At 42.7% G+C, this 23,626-nt stretch overlaps 2 protein-coding genes across 2 annotated transcripts in view; both read right to left on the minus strand.

Annotated features, from left to right (window-relative positions):
• The window catches only part of ctsl.1 (cathepsin L.1), a 4,430-nt gene extending 3,409 nt beyond the window's left edge, over nucleotides 1-1,021 (minus strand). Inside the window, exons 1-3 of the mRNA XM_080783309.1 lie at nucleotides 926-1,021; nucleotides 389-489; nucleotides 27-169 (exon numbers count right to left, since the gene is read on the minus strand). Coding sequence (XP_080639435.1) covers nucleotides 27-169; nucleotides 389-488 — 243 coding nt within the window. The 5' untranslated portion in view covers nucleotide 489; nucleotides 926-1,021. The remainder of the gene's footprint in view (nucleotides 1-26; nucleotides 170-388; nucleotides 490-925) is intronic.
• A 6,897-nt stretch (nucleotides 1,022-7,918) lies between these two features.
• On the minus strand, nucleotides 7,919-16,018 carry vgll2b (vestigial-like family member 2b). The gene is made up of 4 exons (XM_080783569.1): nucleotides 15,608-16,018; nucleotides 14,457-14,817; nucleotides 10,247-10,684; nucleotides 7,919-9,084 (listed from the first exon to the last, which is right to left on the minus strand). The coding sequence occupies exons 1-4, from the start codon at nucleotides 15,692-15,694 to the stop codon at nucleotides 9,041-9,043; spliced, it is 930 nt and encodes a 309-aa protein (XP_080639695.1). The 5' UTR covers nucleotides 15,695-16,018; the 3' UTR covers nucleotides 7,919-9,040.
• Between the last annotated feature and the right edge of the window lie 7,608 nt (nucleotides 16,019-23,626).

Consider the following 23,626-nt stretch of genomic DNA (forward strand, 5'->3'; position numbering starts at 1 on the left):
AGGACGCGTTCTCTGTATGTTTTTACCATGTCGGCAAAGAAGGTCATGCCCATGCGGAAGGACTTGATGCCCTGGTCGGCCAGCATGTTGTGAACCAGCACCAGCCTGCGGTTGTTGAGCCATGCCTCTTTATGCCGGGCCTCCTCTGATGGGGAGCTGTACATCTTTCCTGGAAATATAACATTCAGAAAAGAGAAAGGGTTGTCGTTATGACTGTTGTGTGATCTGCAATGGGTGGCTGATTTGAATTTGAAATTTGAATCTTGTTATATAGGTTGTTATTATGGTACCCAACTTCCAATCCATAGTGTTCATTTACTGGAACTCAGAGAAGAGAGAACTCATGATTTTGCGGTGTAGAGGAAAGAAAGGCTCAATGAGGTCTCACCGAATTTCAGTTTCCATGCGTGGAACTCAAGGTCCTCCAGGGAGATAATGGCAGCACTGGCCACAGCCAGGACGGCAGCAGCGACTAGCAGGAACTTCATTCTGACAGACAGACAGATGTTCAAACAGGGATGTATGGTCTACTCTACTGACTGCTGTGACATGCAGGAAACCAGGGTGATTGCTTTAGTTTGAAGCTGAACTGAAACCTTTGCTGACTGTCCCATGCATGTTTTTGCATCTTAGTCACACACATTCTACATTTTATCATTTTTATCAGATATGTTTCTCGTTTTCTTTGTATTTCTAGAAAAAGGTTTCTGTTTCACTATACCTCCATTTCTTCTTTGCGAGAAGGGCACCTGCACCATGCACAGCAATTGTGTATCTTTGCCTCTACCTCTCTACCTGTGCTTCAGTGTGTGTGTGTGTGTGTGTGTGTGTGTGTGTGTGTGTGTGTGTGTGTGTGTGTGTGTGTGTGTGTGTGTGTGTGTGTGTGTGTGTGTGTGTGTGTGTGTGTGTGTGTGTGTGTCCTTACCTTCCAGTACAGGTGATGGAGAGTTGGTGTGAATGATGTTCTTATATAGCTGGTTATGGTTATGGTAGGTCAGGTGCCTGTCAGCAGACAGAACCTCATAAAAACAATCAGATGATCTCACACAGAGAAACTGAGAGTCATGTATTGAAAAAAAGGGAATAGGGAATAATTACGCATCAAAAATGTTTTTGTCATGTCACTGTTCTGTGGAAATATTTATTTTCAAAAGAACATTGAGTCATGTATTACCCTGAGGAAGAAGTGAAGCTACATGGGTTGTAAACCAGTTCAGTTTTAATATGCACATTAATTATATTTCACCAGTGCCTTGGATCTTTTTTAATTTGTTGAAATGTTGTAACACCTAACATTAAGCACCTTCATCACATGCATTTGGACTTGCTTTCGTCATAATTGGAGCCATGCCACCCATTCCCATGTGGATCCTGAGATGCACATAATTATGATTATTTATTCTATTTTTTATTTTGTTCAACCGAGAGTGAGAATTCCCCTGGCATCTCAGGTACATGCCAGGTGAATGACCAACAATGAAAGCAATACAGGGTTTGACTTATGTGGGGGAGCCAGAGGGAGGTGAGCTCCCATATTACGACAGACAGACTACAATGATGTAATGTGCAGTATTATTTATGTTCACAAGATTGATACGTTATAAAAGAAACACATTTTTACAAAAAAAACTAAACGCTCCATATTGCTGTTTGGATACATTCGTTTCATCCTGGCTCATTGGACTGGGTTGGCATATTGCAGGCTATTAATTCAAGTTGGCTTGTGTGTGTGTGTGTGTGTGTGTGTGTGTGTGTGTGTGTGTGTGTGTGTGTGTGTGTGTGTGTGTGTGTGTGTGTGTGTGTGTGTGTGTGTGTGTGTGTGTGTGTGTGACTGCGACTGCGTGTGTGTGCGTACGTGTGTGCGACTGTGCGTGCTTGCGAGAGGGATCATTACATGACGGGTCTAACAATTTCACACAAACAGACAGACATACAGAAAGACAGACATGCACAACACAACACAGACGCACAGAGAGAGAGAGAGAGAGATGGCACCTGTTTTTCTATTATTCATGTATTTCTGTATTTTAGTTATTTTAGAGATCCAGAGCTCAGATTATAACCCAAACCCTGATATCAGGGGTTCCTGAGTAACTGGGACAGAGAGGCCTGTTCTCAGGTATTCAATGCTTTATCTAAGAACAACCGAGAGTTCTTGTGGTCTCTCGCTCCTGTCGCATCCAGTCCTATATGCACAGGGTCATGACCTTTGGCACCATCCAGTTTCTGTTTTGACACACATTTTGACCTGAGATTCAGTTTATCAATGGTAAACATTTAGCTGATGGTAATGGTCAGCACTTGCACAGGAGGTTTCATATCTGGGTAAAATAAGAAAGTGACAGCTTTAAAACTGAGCATTTTTTAAAGCACAAAGCGCAAAACTTAAAAATCCCACTTTTAGCTTATAAATGAGTGGAGGGAAAAACAGATGTTTTATATATATATACGGTATATATATAAAAAATGTATGATACTTGATTTTGGAAAAGTGGAATGGCTGTAATGTTATACTCATTTAATGCAGGTGGGTCCCATTGAGATGAGTAGCTCTTTTACAAGGTAGCCCTGGCCAAGAAAGCAATGAGAAAAACATCATAAAATAAAATAAAAAATAAAACAAAGCAAGAACACAAATTACATATTCAGACAAACTCAAGTAAAACAGCTGCAGACCTCAGTTTTTAACATCTGAAGCAAACCTTTTTAAAGAACGGATTAAGTGCTTCAGTTTAATGCCTTTCTGGATCTGATTCCAGGGCGATGGAGCATAAAAACTAAAAGGCACTCTTGATATAGGTTCCCTATATAGCGTGCCAAAAACAAAATATTATTATTAGCAACAATGGTGTCTACAAAATAGAGAAACGGCCCTGCCTGCCTGTAATGGCATATATGCTTTGTTTGCATTAATGTGCCATTTTGAGATCTGTTTCACCATTTAATTTGCTAGATGATCTGCATTGTGCATGTGGACAATGACATGCCCAAGTAGCTACATAAGTGAAGTTTCTGCCAAAGTTCCACATCAGGGAATACACAGGTGTGCAGTGAGAACGCATGTTTTTTCCTGTTAAATTCAAAAGCATTACCAGTTGTTTACGCTGGCAGTCTCACCGTGCTTCCTTCCTGTCTCCAAACCCCATATTTCCTGTTTGCAAGCGTTCCAGGGAACTTTGGTATGCAAACTTTTACTTCATGTCATTGACAGGATCACTGGTTGTAATTTCACACATAAACGCTGAGTGGGATTTAATGTAGACACGTCGCACTACAGATGTCAGGAGACTGCACAGTCACAAGACAGACAATCAAAATTGGTGTCACGTGTGCAGCTTTTAACAGTCCACAAGCATTTATCTGTGCTGTTATTACTGTATTACTTCTTATTCATTCTTATTTTATTTAGTTTTTGTCCTTGGGAATGGTTTGATTTGGTGCCGTGGGAAGAAAGGGTGGGTAAGGATTGGTCAAATACTTGTGGCCCACAGTATGCCCTCACCATGTATCTTATTTGTTAGATTCGATATGTATTGTGTATTGTGTGTTCTGTGTAGTATGACATTTAACAATTATGTACCGGCGTTTGCAACTGTATTTATTTGTTTACAATGTTTGTATGTGGACCCCAGGAAGACTAGCTGCCACCAGCTAATGGGGATCCTTAACTTTTTTGACATTTCCGTATATATCCTATAAGACATTACACACACACACACACACACACACACACACACACACACACACACACACACACACACACACACACACACACACACACACACACACAGGATACACAGGATACCAGTAATCTTATGGCCACTATGGTAACATATTTTTTCTCACAGTATCCATTTCAGCCCACTCAATAATAGTATAATCAATGGGCAATGGCTGTCAGTCAGCCTTGCTTGCCGATTTCTGATTATCAGGAGGACGGTCTACTGTCCGTCCTGTACCAAAGCTTTTGTTGCAAAACTTATTCGGGACCATAAAGGAGCTATAAAATGGGAGATGTTGAGCCTAAGCTAAACATTTACAAATGTCACACTCACTTTGAAGCTTGAGGCGTCCCCTATTCCTTATCACTTTCTCACATGTAAGATTAGTCAGCAGTATATTGTAAGCACGTGTTTGCTTACTTCCCTTAGTATTCTGTAAGTACTATTATCTCTCTCTCTCTCACACACACACACACACACACACACACACACACACACAGGTAGACAGTGATTGATCGATTGATTTATTGATCGACAGACCGACAGACAGATGCACATGCCCTTCCAATACTCATGCAGGCACATGGTGTCCAGTTGGAGAATTCAAGTACATAAATGCTTAACTCAAGCAAACATTCAGGCATAAAGTTTAATAACACCCGCCTGTATAATCACAACATTTACCACTGCAGTCAACTGACAACACTGTGCCAAGTGCCAACTCAATAGTAAAATGACAAGTTCAACTGTTGATGACTGTGAGTTCATGGACAAAGGGTGTGTGTGTGTGTGTGTGTGTGTGTGTGTGTGTGTGTGTGTGTGTGTGTGTGTGTGCGTGCGGAGAGGGTACTTGGCCGTCCCCTGCCCTCCCTCAAGTCCCTGCACGACTCCAGGGCGCTGAGTAGAGCAAGAAAAATCATAGCCGACCCCTCCCACCCTGGCCACGGCCTTCTCCCTGCTCCCTTCTGGGAGAAGGTACTACCTGTGAGTGGCTGATGAATGAATATCAACATCCTAATACATCCTGATACTGGGGGGTCAAATTATGACAGGCAATTCCTGCTGTCAAAATATGACCCCCCCCCAGTCAAAAAACACTTTGTTTGAAATAGACACTCATGCTTTCCAATGTGTGATTTGGGCTGGGAGGAGGGGTAGGACTAAGGCCCTATACGTCCTGGAATTATTTTTTGCTATGTTCCCATATCCCAAATATATCATCCAGAAATATATAGTAATGTGTTGGTTTTAGTCTGCATTTTTCTAGCGCTGTCTGTTCCCATATGCTCATGTAAATGTTCGCATAAGATGGTGCAAATCTCTTTCCCATGGCCGTCCCTTTGATTTGTAGATAGAACTTGTTGTTAAAGGAAAAATCATTCTGGGTTAGATTTAAGTCTAGCAATTGGAGTAATTCCTCCTCTGGTCGATTTGTGTCTGGGTATTTACTGAAAACTTTTTTTTACTGCTTGTAGCCCTGCTGTGGTCTCAATGTTTGTGTAGAGGCTGTCTATATCTAACGAAAAGAGAAAGGCCTCCTTTGGTACTATAATAGCTTTGATTTTGTCCACAAAATCATAGGTGTCTTTTATAAAACTGGGGTGTCTTATTGACAGTGGGTTCAGGAAGTGTTCAATATACTCTGCTGTCTGATAAGTCTCACTGCCACAGTCAGACACAATTGGTTGGTATTTCATAATGGTATTGTCCATGAATCAGGGCTCTTGTGGATTTTTGGTAAAATATCAAATATCCTGGCTCGTGGAGTGTCCTGTCCGAGTAGATACTGTTGTTGTTTGGCATTTATGTGCTTCTTTTCTCTCAGTCTGTTTATGATGGCTTTGACCTTTACAGCCGTGTGTATGTAAATTAGTTGGTCTAATTGCCTATAAATTGTTTGAAATAGACACTCGTGCTTTCCAAAGTGTGATTTGGGCTGGGATGGTAGGACTAAGGCCCTATATGTCCTCTCTGAGGGGGGGGGGGTTACTACCTGTGAGTGGGGATTGTGGCTGATGAATGCATATCAACATCCTAATACATCCTGATACTGGGGAGGCACATTATGTGTGTGTGTGTGTGTGTGTGTGTGTGTGTGTGTGTGTGTGTGTGTGACTGTGTGTGACTGTGTGTGTGCGTGTGTGCGTGTGTGCGTGTGTGTGTGTGTGTGTGTGTGTGTGTGTGTGTGTGTGTGTGTGTGTGTGTGTGTGTGTGTGTGTGTGTGTGTGTGTGTGTGTGTGTGCGTGCGTGCGTGCGTGCGTGCGTGCGTGCGTGTCACACACGTGCACATTTGCAGCTATGTGTTGGCCTTGGTCACGGATATGGGCCCAGGCTGGCACTGGTGTCCATTACTATCAATGCTTCCCATTCTTGTATCTGGCTCTACACTCACATATTTCAGTGTACTATACGGCCCAAAATCCATCCATGATTCCAAACCTGAATCGTGTATCAGTCAGTCTCTCCACGAATGTCACCCTGTTCAGTGTCCATGTAGCCTCGGAAACCCAGACGTTTTTAATGTCCATGTGACCCTGTTTGTCATTTTGTCACCACAGTGTAGGCCTACTGTAAATATGGATCAGTTTGAGGTTTACTGTAAGAGTGTGTGTACTGTGGGAGGTTCTCTTTCCTAGAGGAAATAGTCAAGAAACAGTAAAGTGGAGCTTAAAAATATTCTTAGACTAAATGGTTTTAACTGCAATGCTGTTTGTGTGTGTCTTATTAATTGCAGTTGTGTACGTTTAGCCAAATTCAAAGATTTTCTGTCCTTTTCTTTTTTTTGTAATTCCACTTTATTATTACGTGGAAATGGGAGACTTTGACCATGGCATTAACTCGCCAGTAGAGGGCATCATTGATTCAATGCTGGACTGTAAACCTGTTTTTATTTGATACAGATTATCTGGGGTACTGTGTAGCCTACCTTTGGCCATTGTTTCATAACTGAAGAAACAACATGAAAGAATTCACACTGCAACAAAGAATTATCAGAGCTAACCTTGAAAAATAAGTAGGCCTTCATGCTAATGATGGCTGTATGTATTGAATTGATAGGCCTATATATTCTCCTCATACAAGGGGGTCTTTAACATATAGCATTAATGATGTTACCATCTAAACAATACGATGCAGCAATGTTTTCATTAACCCAGATGCATTTTATCTGCATTGGGTAAGTAACAGTAGGCTACTGGCAGGGGAAATTCTATCCCCGGGAAACTATAATTTTATTACTCTACATGTGTTTCCCCAGCTTAGTGCCAATCAAAAAGTTGGCTTCTCTCAAGGGTGGTTCTTCAGACATAATAGCAGTCTTAGTCTAGGTTGTCATGCTGCTCAACATACCTCGGCACATAATCTGATTATTTGATCAATAACACGGCAATGCTCTGCATAGCCAGGATAGCTGGCGACTTCTTTGGTTTCACATAGCAGGCATTCAGCACTCGTTCCCACTTTATAGGTGACAAAGTGTGAATACAATGAGGAATTCAAATGGCAGGTCTTTCACCTTGATAGCCTAACATTTGTGACTGACTCTCAAACACACGTTTATTAATGAAATAAATAAATAGGAAATGTCCTCGAAATAGAAGGTGTGCAAAAGTGTACCTAGGGAATATTATATGTCAAGTGATTAACCCAATAATTAGTCCAAGCTGACAACTCACTAAGTAGTTGACCCTTGCAACGTGTTATGTCTAATATGGCTATATCCATAGATCTAAATATAGATCTATAGGTCAGGCTATTTACGTCTCATGTTCAGCTATATGCTTAGCCTATATCACCAATGTCGTTTACAATATCCCACCCTGCTGTAAATATTTATTTATATTTATTTATTTATTTCAGCACTATCATCATGGTTGTGTAAATGAATGGGTGAGTGATTTAGGCTCTGCTGTAGCTGGGGCGAATGATGGAATGATTACTAATCATTAGCAGTGCCAGAGTTAACTCACCTGTGTTTCAAATCGTTTAATTGTGCTCACTTTAGTATGCCGAGAACTGGCTCATTAGTGCAAAGTTATAAAGGACTTTGATTTAAATGTGTTAGTATTTACTATTCATGCACAAGAACAATCTACAGATGCCAGATGGGGACATTTATACAGTTATGTGGCCTTATTTGATCATTGACAATGCAGGGACGTAATGACAGTGATGGTAAAAAAAAACGAAAATCTTAATTTACCATAAAAATATTTATTGACAGTTATGTTCTTTCCCCCAGCAAAGGCAAGAGAATGGCACAATAAAACCTTCCCAAAACATTTCTAGTCCAAATTAAAAATATTAACAAATAGAGACAAATACTAATACATTGATAGACAACTAAGACATAAAATGGAACATCATCGTCAAAAGTCTATTCAAAACAAGGACATTTTTCGAACCAAACCGTTTGATATGTTTTAATTTCTTTGCTTTTGAAATCTCCACAAATCTCCACAAACCATGAAATTACTTGTATAGGGAAATGAAAAAGAAAGAAAATAATTCAATGCACATTCATGGTCACATCCGCCTCCCTTAAGAAAACACAAACACACACACACACACACACACACGAGAAAAATAATAATCTAACCACAGTATTTTCAGAACACTGGCCTAATCAAAAATAATTTTAGAAATGCACATAAACACAAATAAATAGAAATACTGAGAAAACAAAATAATATATAATAATGGCAGCATTACAAAGACACAATGCAAAAGCAGCCAATCCTGCTCATCCCTGCATGATGCATTTGTCAAATGCAGATAATTGGATGATGACACAATACTGTACCAACAAGGGGTATGAGGGAGAGAGAGGGAGATGTTGGAGAGGAGCCCCGTTCCCACTGTTCATCCCTCTATCACTCTGTCCGCTCTCTAAAGGAGTCCGTTGTGATCCCGTCCTTCCCATTCCAAACAGGTCACGATGGCCCGCTCCCTTGCCAAGGTCTGTCGTGAACCGGCACACAGAGAGAAAGGCAGCGAGAGAACGACAGCGTAACAGTAGTAAAGGAAATGAGGAAGAGCACAGATTATGGACAGATGGAGAGAGCAGAGGCGTCTCTGCGGACCCTCTCTCTCCCTCTCTGCTTTCGTTCGCCTTTATCTCCATGGTGCACACACGTGGACCTGGAGCAAGGCAGTGTACTGGCAGGAGAGGCCAGAGGCTGAGAGAGGGGGGGGTTTTTGGACGGATTGGGCGGATGGAGCCTTAGGGAGGGATGAAGGGACAAGCTGCTACAATAGAGGAGCGGGTCCAGGGACTAATTGGATCAGGTAATGGCTGGTGGATGTGACTGAAGGGCTTGTTAGAACCAGTACAGCTCCTTGCCTTTCTTGTGGTGCTGAAGGCCTGTGGGAGAGAAAGAGACAGACACAATGAGGACGACAATGGCATATGAGACTGTGCAGGTTGTCATGGAGCCTACCTGAGACAAACATCCTGTTACGGCGGGAGATGAAGAAAGAGACCTTCTGTGATGATTGCGATGTGTGTGGTTGGGCTGGAAACGGTGCGTGCGTGCGTGCGTGCGTGTGCGTGCGTGCATGTGTGTGTGTATGTGTGTGTCACAGATAATGTGTGTATGTTTGTTCAGCAGGGGTGTTAGTTATGTGTTTTTAATGAAATAATAACTATTTCTAATTCAGAATATTTAAAGAAATTGTTGATATTACTGTTATATAAATGAATAGATCAGTTTAAACATGAAAGTGAGCAATCTGAAAAAGGACAAGTATTAATTTAGAACGTATGTACTTCTTGACACTGATATGTATATTTAATGATGAAAACATCAGGGACACGTGATGTCCTTCTGCTACGGAATATCCCCACGGCCTAAAAGGATCATCCCAGGAATGTGAGTGTCACCTCACTAATGTCAATACTAGTGAAGCTATTTGCCACAAGCATTTCAACATTGGCACTAAAGTACTCCAATGTTTTTCAGTTCAATTGGCTATTCCAAACCAATGTTGAGAGCCAGGGTTTTCTATTATTATTTTACAATATATCAAATTGCTTGTTATTAGAGATGGTAAGACGGTAAGAGTGCAGACATAGTTGCTTAAAATGCTGGTATGGTATCGGTACACTAACCATAAGACATTAATGGATATATTTAATCCCTATTTTTCCATTTTCCACATTACCTTTGTTAATATAATTATGTTCATGTGTTCATTTATTTAACTAGTCCAACATACATTAATTAATGATCAACACTATTATGTCTGTCAGAATTAGCCATGAGGCTAATCATCGGCTGTCTTCTTTCTCAAAATTAACAAAACATGTGATGTGACAATACATCAGATTCTGATTCCCAGCACATAAAGCTGCCACACAACACTATATATCACAATAACTTGTTTTAGTAGGCTGGTAGGGTTATGATTATGTGTCTATGTGACCTACCACCAAGGCAAACCAACGGCAACCACAAACGACTAGCAATGGTGAAAACACTAATGCTTGACATATGCCAAATCCTTGTTTTGTTTGTTTTGTGTACCTGTGTCCATGTTGAGGGCCAGTGATTGGCTGACATCTCCTGGGGGTAGCAGGCTCGGCCAGGAGGCAGGGGCCTCCAGCTTGCTCACCTCGTAGTGGCCTGGCAGTGTGGTCAGGTGGGGCCGCACTGAGGGCATGAGCAGGGGCCCATAGTGGGGGTCCAATGCCGAAGGTGAATACAGTTCATGGAGGGGCCTTGGGTGCCCATAGGCCTGAGCCTGGGCGTACCCCCAGCTCTCTGGTGGGTGAGGATGAGAGTGAGGGTGGGCGTGTGGGTGAGGATGGGGGTGTGGATGGGGCAGGCCAGGGTGAAGCCCTGATGCATATGGGTCCATGGAATAAGCTCCTGTATCACAGTGGGAGCGGCTCTGGGGGGACGTGTAGCTGCTGTCCCAGAAGGAGGGAGGGAAGCTTCGCCGACTGCCAGGTGAAGGGGTATCTGATGGAGGGAGGGAGAGAGAGAGAGAGAGGAGAAGGGGTAAACAACAATCCATTTCAAGCTGAGTCACAGGCCGTTGTAACAAGTGTGCCGTGATTCTCTTGATTAATAGACACGAATGGAAGCGCTGGAGAGGGAACTGCAAGGCAGCGAGGGAAGCAACTCATGACAAAAACATAGATGCCACGCGCATGACTGCTACACCCTCTGGCCCAGATATCTTCCCTATTGGATCACACAGATACACACTCCTAGCCCAAACAAGACACAAAAATAAATACAACCTCGGTCTAGTTTAGAGAGTGTGCGAGTGAGAGAGTGGAAGGGGGGCTTGCGCTTGCGTCCCTATATCCTAACAGTCTATATAAGGCAGTAGCTTTAACCTGGAGTGGAGTGTGAGGCTCACATAGCCTTAAATCACTTGTTGTGGCGACATCTCTCACTCACATGTCAGCCCAGTATTTCTGCAAGTCTCACAGCACACTCCTGCACAAATACACACACACACACACACACACACACACACACACACACACACACACACACACACACACACACCCGTGGCCGTAGCCCTATGCTAGTGCCCTCCACCCCCTCTTCTCCTCTCCTGCACCCCCACCTGTTGTTTTCTCTGCTCCCCCCTTTGCTTGCCCTCGGCAGAATGTCAGCGAGCCATTTTATGTTTAAAGCAGTATACTTTTATATTTAGATATTCTTCTGAAAAAAGACACCGTCTGACACCCTGAGCGCCTGTATTGCCTTCTTACCATATCACACAGCCCGCAGCATATATAAATCAGACAGGCAGGCAGGCAACTCAGCGTCCATTGTAGGGCAAGAACCGGAGCCAGAGCCAGAATGGCAGCCGCAGAGCCGTTTGAAGGCGATATGCTGGCGAGACTGTGCGCTTACGGCCATGTATAAACATAGTATCTGTTGTGAGGCAGGAAGCTTGTCTGGGTGCCGGAATGAAGACATCCAACTGGACTAGGAAAGACCAACAGAGTGCATAAGACAGGCAGAGAATGGTGGGGAGGCCCTACATGGATATACGTTGGTTGCTACCAGACACTACAGAAGTATAAATGATATTCAACTCTGCAATTTAGCAGGCCATGCAAACATCGTATTGTTATATATTTTTTTATTTTTGACTGGGTTTCAACTTTCAAGCAGTATTTTTTGTGATGGTTCAACAGATTTCTAGACCTTTCCCCTAAATGACAAAGGATCATAACACTTGTGCCCCCAAGGTTAACAAGTTCCTTACTATATATAGTAACTTAATGCGTAATGACCTCTAGCCTCGACCTTTGCAGGCTATAGGTTTTGCACAAATGCTCACTGACAAACCACTAGGCTACTTTAACTGTGCAAGTGCACAAAGTGACAATTTTTATAATCGCAGAGTCAAAGTTAACCCATTAAAATCGTAAAAGCATCAGTGTCATTTTTAGATTTTTGATTGTTATGACTATTCAAAAAGAGCCGATCTACAAGCTCACATCGGGTCATTTTGTGCCACACTGCAAGCTTGTACAGCTGCTATTTTTGAGCATTTTATAAATCATCTTCAAAGATTGGTGTAGACGGTCCAAGATACAGAGCAACTCCGGTCCAGTTTAACAAAGCCTAGAGCAGGGGTGCCCACACCTTTTTGACTTCAGAGCTACTTTCAAAATGACCAGCTCAACAAGATCTACCCCAAGAAAAACAAATCCCATTGCTGAAAATAGTTTAAAATGTACCTGAAGGGGCTTTGGAATAGCAGTGTTGGCGTTACAAACCCACTCGAAATGGGAAATTGAGGGGGAAATGGAATTGGTACTGTTTTGTATATAACTTATGTAATGCTGCTTGTGCGCAACACTCTTGAAAACAAAGTATTTCACTGTGGGTTTGAGCTGACAGGCCCTATTTGATGTCAATCAATGAAGTTACCATAATTCAAGTGGCAGATGCCTTAATTTTTTCCCCTTTTTTATTATATGTTTAGGATGTCATGTCATGTGATCTAAAGGCTGTGCCCTTTGTGATCTACTGGTAGATCACAATCTACCTTTTGGGCACCCCTGGCCTAGAGGGTTTAAGTGGTTAAAGATGTGTTTCAGCCTGCACAAACGTGCAAAACTGTGCAGTAGATGTGAATATGCCACAATCATGGCAGAACCGTTTGATGATTAACAGCACCTGACCTCTCTGACCTCTGACCCTTAGTGCGTGACCAACACAGGGACAACAGGCCTGCCGGCCAAGTCCTTCTGTCGCGTCACCTGACCACATCACCTGTCTGACACCCGCCGTGTCCTGTTGAACATGACAAGTGGTGTGGCCTGGGAGAAACATGAAACACCGGAATGACACATACAGTACATGCATGGAAAGGATAATTGTGTGTGTGTGTGTGTGTGTGTGTGTGTGTGTGTGTGTGTGTGTGTGTGTGTGTGTGTGTGTGTGTGTGTGTGTGTGTGTGTGTGTGTGTGTGTGTGTGTGTGTGTGTGTGTGTGTGCACACGTGCGTCTGTATGTGTGGTACCAATGTAGCCCATTGCCCCATAGCACTATATGGTTTAAGGTCACTTGGGCCACCCAGGCTTAATTAACTATATGGAATTGTATGATACGCGGTAAAATCTTGAGTGTTGATTTACCTCTGAGACAGTATAATATAGTATGATGTGTGAATGTATTTGAATGCACTTACGGTACCTATGCCTGTACTAACTTTGTGTGTGTATTATTGCACAATAATTGTATGTACAACATTTTTATGTGGCAACCGGTCCAAGACATAAAATAACCTTGAAAATCCTCAACATGTGTTGATTTAACACCAAAATAGAGGATTAACCCATTCTGAACGGGCACCCATTTTGGTGTTAGCATCATGTTACGCTTTATGTATTGAAAAATAGCAGATCTACAAGCTCATATCGCGCCACCGAGTGGCGCGATACGAGCTTGTAGGTCTGCTATTTTTGAAAAATTCGAAGAACGACTGACATTTTTAGAATCTGATCTCAGGTCAGAATGGGTTCATCAGACCAGTGTGTGTCCAGTGGAAACCTCGTATGAATCTGATCTCAGGTCAGAATGGATTAAGACGAACGCATCCCCTACATGGACTACATGACACAGCATTAGTGCATATTGTACACACAGCCATGCTGAGTTAAATGAACACTCAGGACTTTCTGTGTACATAAGGTGTGTATGCCTCCATCCATATGCATTGGTTCTTAATACCGTACCTGCAGGGGTATAAAGTAACTGTAAAGTCCATTTACTTAGATATTTGTACTTGAATATGTCAAATTTTCAGTACTTTTACTTCTACTCCACTACATTTCACTGGGGGGCGGCAGATGGAAACCGCAAGGTTCCCAGTTCAAACCTGGGCTCCCCCTGAGTTAGTCTTGAAGTGTCCTTGAGCAAGACTCTGAACCCCCAATTGCTCCCGATGTGCAAGTTGGTGCCTTGCATGGTGAAAATAGCTGATCTACAAGCTCACAATGCGTTGCTCTGTAGATTTGATGTAGTCGTGTTGTAGATCTGCTATTTTCAAAATAATTTTATACATTTTGAAAACTTTAAATGGGACAGTCTGCATAACGAGTACTACTTTTGGTACTTTAAGTACATTTTGATACCAATACTTTTGTACTTTTACTCAAGTACATTTTGAACTGCGGAGTCTGCACTTTTACTTGTAACAGAGTATTTCTATATTTCCCTCAAACATTTGAGTAGTTTTTCCATGGCTGCGTATATACCTGTGGCCTGCTGGTCCGCGGCCCGCCGCTTGCCCTCTCCGTCCATGTAGGAGCTGAGGGCCCTGGAGAAGTGCTCGTCCACCACGCTGCTGATGTCTCCCTGGTAGTAGGTGAACAGGACGCAGCGCGACGTCAGGTACTCGGCCTCGGGGGCCTCCTGCTTCTCCTTGGGGCCCTCCTCGGGCCGCGATGCAGCAGGGGGGTAGGAGGAAGAAGACGAGGAGGACGAAGACGAGGAGGCGGAGGCTGCGGGGCCGGGGCCTCCTGCGCCGCTGGGGCCCCCGGACACCCCCTCGGGACCCCTGGGAGTGTCCATAAAGTCTCGGGAATGAGGAGAAGCACTGCTCAGACTGAAAGGTGCCTGTGAGGGAGGGGTGTGAGCAGGGGGAGGTGGGTGAGAGGAGGAAGGCTGTTGAGACAGTTGTTGCAGAGGACAGATTTGGAGCTGACTTAGACAATTGACATAATGTTTGACTGTGTGTGTGTGTGTGTGTGTGTGTGTGTGTGTGTGTGTGTGTGTGTGTGGGGGGGGGGGGGGGGGGGGGGTAGCACATGTATACTGATTATGTTGGGGTTTTTTGCACACCTATAAGGTTATTTAAATGCTTGCACTTTACTGGCATTACACACTTTACACTGTATTACTCATTACTATATCTTTGTATTTTATTAGCTATTAACTTTTATTAGCTTCATTGTATTATACCGGTAGGTTACCTTGTTTATTTATTTATGTTGGACATTGTTAGCACTGTCTCACTGAATCTGCCACATCAACATTTCACTGACTGCACTGTATAGGCTACTGATCAGGCTACATGAGCATGTGACAAATACAATCTCTGAGTCTTAATTTCTTTGAAATGTTCAATAAGAGGTTTTGAAATGTGTAAAGAGCAGTCAATAATACTACAAAAATAACGTTTGTTGAAAATAAACATTTAAATAATGCATGTGATAAATGACCCCTGGCATATATTGTCACATTGCAGAAATTCCCCCGTTTCAACTAATATGTCATGCGTGTATGCTTATATATACCGGTAGGCTAATTTGGTTTGACGCACAGTTTGCAAAGTTCCTAACTAAAAAAACGACACGTTTTCGACGAGAAGAAGAAACGTTTGAGAAACCTACGACCCATTCCGTACCTGTAAGCTATTGATGAAAGCTGGAGCGTTTGGCGCGTACGGTGCGTAATGTCCATAGGCTGGGTACATAACATCCAAACAGCTCATGGTAAAGGAGCGGTGTCCTATCTGGCCGCCGTGGCCGCTGGTGACGCCGGGAAGTGTCGCGCTGTCTTATAGAAACCGACTTTGCTGCAGAGAGGGCGCGACAACATTCCGTGATTTAGCCACGGAGAAAGTGTGATCGGTGTCGGTGGTCACAACCACTGGTCAGTCAGTGTGAGAGGAAGCTCGTGCCAGACTCGACATCGTCGCTCCAAAAAAGTGTGCGCTTGTGCCGGTCTGTCTCTCTTTGCGCTCAACGACAGCTGCGCCGGGTTTTGCTCAGTAGCAGAATGTAATGTGGTGAGGTAGGTTTATGGATGGGGCATGATGAGTGTGATGAGTGTGTGTCCTGTGCTCGCTGTAGCCTACATCCCCTGTCTGTCAACCCCTCCCACCTTGCTCTGACCCCCACCCCGTAAACCCAGAAGCTTCTTCATTGACTGCATACAATCCCTGATGATGATGACCTATAGGCCTACCTGTCCAATGTGTCCATTGACAAATTGACTTATTAGCATAACATATATTATATATATATATATATATATATATATATATATATATATATATATATATAGGTTATGCTAATAAGTCAATTATAGATCCAAAGTTATAAATCAAAAGGTTTTAGATTAAAATTAAGGAAAATTAATTAATTCACAATTTTTATTTCTACAAAATTGTCACACATGCATTGTGTGACAAAGTTGGAAGCAACTCAATGAAAACTACTGAAATTCTAAAGGTTAAAAAGAAAGTAAGCTCCGGTATTCCGGCTACACAAATAGAACTGGATGAGGTCATGGGATTTGTAACCCAGTCCATTCACAACAATGAGCACATGATAGAAAATGATTCCGGCCTCTATTATGTTTTCCGCATATTTATTCCCCTGCATATTTAATAATAAAACAAATTCAGTGCTCAGTTCGAGCTGGAAGCGTATCCATGCATGGTCTTAAAACAGCCGTCGGTTGCCAAGTAAACCTCCAAGACATCTGAGGTATTTGGTGTGTTCCCAGAGCAACACATAGGTGTCACCTATAGGTTGCATACACTGGTCATACTAGCACAGGGAAGAAAGGGACTCTACACGAATCCATGACAAATTATCACCTATCAGTAACGCAAACACAAAGACGCTTCCAGATACGCACATTACACATAGACACATGCATGCACAATGCACACGCATGTGCGCATGCACACACACACACACACACACACACACACATGCACGGACGCATGCACACACACTCCACACAAACAAAAGATGCATTGCAGCACCATGCATCTGATTAACCTCCCCAAACTTTTCAGGCAAGCATACAAAGATGGACAGTAATATCTTCTCAGATATCATATTGCATATTTTACTCCTGTTTTAAAAGCTTACAGGTGCATGTTGTGTGTACACGCTTGTCTCTTTTGACAGGCACTTTAGAAGGCCTGGAAGAATAGTGTGGAATATTTGCAGAATTCCGTAGACTAGTGTCAGATGAGGTGGAATGTCTCTGATGTATGCTAGTGGACGAGCTCCCAGGGAAGTTACATCGTTCCCCTACTACGTTCTCTACACTGCAGAATCCTGAGTGTTCTTTTAACTCTAGGAGTGTACAAATGGATCCGAACAGACCCATAAAGGTCGGGGCCAGGATTTAACAGTGTACATTGAGAACATGGCCAGCATCTCACTTAGCATTTTGAATACATCATAAGCATAGTGGTCATAGTTTATATACATTCTGGCGGTATCAAGCATGCTCTTAAATAGCAGTGGAAGAAAGTGATATCTAACACAGATAAGCCACAAGTCTCTCCACTGGCTCTGTACCATCATGTGCGTATGTACAGCAATTTGGATATCATGCAGGCACTTTGCACATGACAAGCATCAACCCCCTCAAACAGATATCCCCATAAACTGAGCAAAATGACACTATTTATAATCTGATGCATCACATGTTCTCAGATCTGTGGTGCCATATATTTCCAACATGATGACTTAAACTCCACATATATTGGAAAATCCGGAGTGACAATTTGTAAAAAAAAATATACCAATACTGGACTGTCTTGTGTGTGTATGCAGTGTGCAGTTAGAGCCGGCAGAGCTATAGGGCAATGCAGGCCAGTGTTGGAGTCAGGGGAGACAGGGAGAGTGATGCAATGTTGGAGAGCTCATCGTTACACCAGCGTGACCAACAGCTGCAGCTGACGGAAGGGAAGGGAGACCTCCATAAGTATTATGAGCCAAGACTAAAGTTCTCTCTCTTCTCCCCCCCAGTCTGTCTTGTCTGTCTGTCGTTCTGTCTATCTCTCTGTCTTTCGCTCTCTGTCTATCTCTCTATCTCTTTTTCTCTAATCACTCACTCACCCCATTCACTCTTTTATTGTCATATTAAATGTTTTTTCTGTTCCATTTACTCACTGCCACGCCCTCGCCCCCCTTCCCATGTATTCTCTCTTTTCTCTTCCTCTGTCTGTCTCTCCCCTCCTCATTTACCCCAGCAACACATATACCTCAACTCTCCTTCACCTCTCTGCCCAACCTTGAAACAAACACCCTCTACTCTGTAATTTGTGTGTGTATATGTGCGTGCGTGGGGCACACACACGCTGAACAGTTGTTATTGAACGACCAAACTAGGAAGGTGGCAAGAACGAGATGAGAGGTAGAGTGACGATTCGACCAGACCACAAACTCATATCTGTCAGTACATCTGTCTTTGTCCAGTCAGTGATACTGTATAGCTACTATGTCCACTGAAGTCTTTACATATACAGAACAGTATGTGCAGAAGCAGGCTACAGTTGCCTGTGTGTGTGTGTGTGTGTGTGTGTGTGTGTGTGTGTGTGTGTGTGTGTGTGTGTGTGTGTGTGTGTGTGTGTGTGTGTGCGCGCGCGCGCATGCGCGCGTGCAGCATATGTGAATGCTAGTGTGTCTGCAGGGGCTTGTGTGTGTGTTTGCGTGCATGCATGCGTGTCTACATTTACGTGTATATGCTGAAAATAAACACAGGTTACATCATTCCTTGTGACCCTGCAGCACATCTAAACCACACCCATCTTAAAAGAGGTCTGACCAAAGGAACTCACTCATTGGCTGAGATGTTGCAGGCCAGCTGAGGTAATAATGGCAACCTGTTTTATTTAGACCACTATTCACACTGCGACACCGCCGTGAATAGTCCATATTAAATGCTTTTAAAAGCATTTAAATGTATCAGCCTCCGCCAGGCCAGAGTTAAACCCACAGTAAACAAAATGCAGGACATGGGCACAATAACATTACATAAAACTAAATTATTGGTGATGTATTACTTTGTATTTTGTATGGGCAACTTCCTCCCCCAGGGCTGTAGTAGTACCATGCTCTGCACCAAGGGGGACCGGGCCTTCTGCTCGGCTGCATGGCGCCTGTGGAACAGAACAGCCTTCCAAGCACCGCAGACCCTGAACAAGGCATTTTCAAGCCTGTCAAAGTGGGCAGGGGTGAGGTGGGTTCGGGGGGTGAGGCCCAGTAGTAGCCTGACCAGTTTGTTTTGGGAAGTCTGGAGCCTTGTTTTAAGGGCCTTTGAGGTGCTGTGCAATTTTGTTTGACTGTTGTTGTGTTTGTGTGTTTGTTATGCGTTTCTTTTTGTTGTGTTTTGTCTGTCTTTGTGTCAATGTCATTTAATATGAAAACGTGAAAATGAATACAGTACAAAAATAAGTAGCACTCTGAGATTCCCTGTGAATGAAAAGGGCAATACAATGTGCAATACAAATAAAATAAAATGAATTATATTATTATTATAGGCAGTAGAGCTGAGTTGCGTGAGTGAGAACGAGACAAGAAGGGAGATGGACTGAGAATGTCTGAAAATCTCTGTGTTCATTTAATGCTGGGAGCTGGATACAAAATGTGTCCAAATGGTACTGTGTAATAAAAACATTATGATTTCTAAGCTTGGAGCTGCTGAGCAGTGTTCAGTGGTCCATAACCCATAGGGCCTATATTAGTTAGAACAGAAGTTTTCAACCTTTTCTGGATCAGGGTCCACTTGAATATCTCAAAAGTGTCCGCGGCCCACCCATAGACAGATCGGTGTACTGCATGTATTTTCAGAGTATGTTATGATCAATCAATTGATTGTGTTCGGGCTTGGATCAGTGGAAATAATCTAGTAGCCTAAAACCTATAGTATACTTTGAGCTCCTTAACAGTGTCACAATAAAAACAGACATTTCAAGATTTTAAAGGAAAAAATGTTTTTTTTTTTTTTTACTTAATATTTACTTAATATTAAAGGTATAAGTGACATGTGTATAAGTGATATTCCTTGGTTAAAATAAGTGTTAAATAACCTATATTCTGATAGTAATCATTGCTAGAGTGTTTGTTCAGTAACAGGGGTCTCCCTGTCTCTCCAGCTCCTTAAACAGAAAATGCATTTTCAGGTCAGGAACTCAGGCTAAACAAGTGAAATAGGAAGTGATGACACAAAGAAATGAGCAAGCTGATAATGGGTACTCTCTCCTGATTCGTTGAAAATTTGCCACCACCCTGAAAAAGTATGTTCTGTTTATTAAAGAGCTGGAGAAATGGGGGGACCACTGTTATTGTTAAAAACACGCAATACAGTCAGAATATAGCGCTATAACCGTTTATCAAAAAAAACAAAAAATATCACTTAGTATTATATTATCATTTTGTGTTTTGCAAATTATTTGGGGGCCCACTTGCAATACCCACCACTGTGTTAGGAGATGAACCTGAAACCATTTCAGCGAACTCCTGAAACAACAAGGCCTTTATTAAGGTCTGGTCTGGTCCCCAAGGGGGTCAGACCCTGGTACATGCGTGTACATGTGTGTGTACATGTGTGTGTGTGTGTGTGTGTGTGTGTGTGTGTGTGTGTGTGTGTGTGTGTGTGTGTGTGTGTGTGTGTGTGTGTGTGTGTGTGTGTGTGTGTGTGTGCGCGCGCGCGCACGTGTGTGCGTGTATGCATCTTAGACAGAGATGTACAGCTGCCTCATTGTCCAGTTACACACACACACTCATCTCAGCTGTTCAGAAACATCATTATGGGGCATCTGACACACACACACACACACACACACACACACACACACACACACACACACACAATGGCCCACATGTTTGGTCCTATGCCTCTACAAATGTTGGTGATAAATCGTCAGCGATATAATGTGTACACTGTACAGCTATATTCTTCATGAGACAACTGACTCATGGTTAATGTCCCCATTAAGAGCAGCTCTTTGGCATACCTAAATAAATAAAAAATACAACTGCTAATATAATAGGCTATGTGTCTGATATTGATTACTGGATATTAGTCTAAATACTATAGACACAAAGCATTGAGTCTTCACTTGAATGTTCAACGGTCATAATAAAAAATGAGCAACCCCATTGTTGCTCTTTTCTTTCTTTCTTTCTTTCTTTCTTTCTTTCTTTCTTTCTTTCTGTCTTTCTGTCTTTCTTTCTTTTCCCCCCGGCATTTTTACAATAGACTTGGCCTGTCCTTCTAGCCGGTAGCCATGAGGTTGTACAACTAAGCACATGGTCGCCCTGGTGCTTTTTTTGCTCTGGTCTGGTCTATACTGTATATTGTTTTGTTCTTGATATAAGTTGGCGGTTTGTCTGCATCTGTTACTGTCCCTATGTACCTTTTCATGACAATTCTATAATGACACTGTATTCCTCTACTCTACGTCTATTACTCTACTCTACTAGAGTACGTCTATACTCTACTCTTTGGGGTGGTAATTGGTTTAAACGTTTATAAACTGTTGTACAAACTGATGTATAGGTATTCCACTAGACCGGCATTGCATGTTCAGTCAATGTTTATTAAAGGCTAACTCTCTAAAATGGACAGTATGTGAATTAACAGCATCCTCTGAGAGGCTGACGAGTGCTACATTCCTGACATCCTATTGCTGAGCATGCCCCACCGCCACATTACCGGTGGGTCACTGGAGTTATACACACACACACACACACACACACACACACACACACACACACACACACACACACACACACACACACACACACACACGCATGCACTTACATATACACAGTCACATAGAAGTGCACAAATGCATAAAAAACACGTACACATGCCAAGCTGCATATGAGGGATTGTCACCATCCTCCCTGACATTCCTTGTCCAATGTGCCAGAGGGGGCCGTGTAGTAACGTTAGAGGGGCACCATGGGTGGCAGCGGGTGGGGGGAGGTTGGATGGTGGAGGGCAGAATCACAAATGTGGCATGTCACATGGTCAAACAGGGAAGATTTACGAGTGATCGAGTTCCACATTGGCCGCATGGTGTTGTGGCCACAGAATGCCAGGTATGGAGTGAGATCACACTCTGACTTTAGATCGCACACCCTAGCTAGCGACTATATCCTGCAGTGACGGGTTGAAGATGGCAGTGTTATGGGTATAGTTGGTCAAAAAAGGGATCTTTTTCTGGCCTTTGCATGTTCCTCAGTGTGTAAATTTAGATGCCTCCGAATCTCCAGGGTGCGCTTCACGTGGGTGACATGGTGTCAAAGCTAGGGTTACAGAAAGGATGGGAAGATTTATTCATTAAAAAGTGACATGCTGATACAGTAGCATGAGGAAAACCTTAAAAAGACAGATACAGGTAACATATTGGAACCACAGAACTGTCAAATAACACCATATCTCTCTCTACTGTTTGCTCTTTAGTTCTTCCATTGCAGTCAGGAGAAGTTGGACCATGATTTACTCATCGGTGACATCATGGAGACCACAGCTATTTTTATTGGCTGGTAAATGGCCATCTCTTCTCCATGCTACGCCACCTGTCCAATTGGCTATAGTCAACAAGCCCCTGGGAAAAAAGTCAAGCACCCAAAAATGATTGAGAGTTGAAAGGAGGAATATGATACATGCATGCCATGCTACTGTCCTGGGCATGTTTCACAAGTCAAATATCTTGTCACTGCTACTGCTTTTCCATTGCTACCTGGCTATTCATAAATTGCATTGAGCAATAGCTGCTTTAGTCTTATACATAATTTCATCCATTTAAATTCCTACATTCAGAAACACTTATAATATAAATCAGGTTTAGGTCTGCTCATTGGTTCTGGTAAGATTATTTTTGATTGGAAGACACTTTTGGGAGTTGTGAAGATGCATTTTAAATATAATACACATCTGTTGAAGGAACTTCATGGCCTATACATCACTCTATTCCCCATGATGATGGCGGACTTTGGCGGCCTCCCCTTGGGGGGCATGGTGTGTGTAGGTATATGTGCTGCTGTGTAAAGTATATGTGGTGGTTGTCCGTCTGTCGCTGTGTGTGTGTATGGAACGGTTATTCCTAGCAACCACGTCTTGTCTTCTTAGATGCCCGTCGCTCACATGCCATCTGACCATCCCTCGGCTCTGAAAAACGATAAGTGACTGGAGAGGCATTTGTCATTTAATCCCCCTTGAGCAATGCATGATGTCAACTGTTAGCTCTCTGATAGGCTGGTTTAGGGAACTTGAACGTGATTTGTCTCTAATTAAAGCAAGATGTAATAGTTTCGGTTTTGTAACAGGCTAACTTGAAAAGTGTCTAAACTTACCTTTTGTTGAAATAGATACTCAAATATAACAGAGGAAGTAGAAAAGGAGCCTCTGTTTTGTTGTATTTGTGTGTTACAAATCCATAGACAAATACAGATAAACACTAAAGCATCTGCTAATGAAATACGTCTCATAGGGTAGGCTACACATTATGTGTGTGCGTGAACACATGCACTTTATGTATACATATGTGCACACGTGTGCATGTGTGGAGGTGTAATATGTTTGAATAATATAATGTATATGTAATATGTTTGAATAAAAAGCTAGCTAAATTGAGGCAATGGGTAAACTTAAAGCATGTGAT

This window comes from Protomyctophum bolini (genome assembly GCF_963924005.1).
Source record: "Protomyctophum bolini genome assembly, chromosome: 15".
Taxonomy (NCBI): Eukaryota; Metazoa; Chordata; class Actinopteri; order Myctophiformes; family Myctophidae; genus Protomyctophum; species Protomyctophum bolini.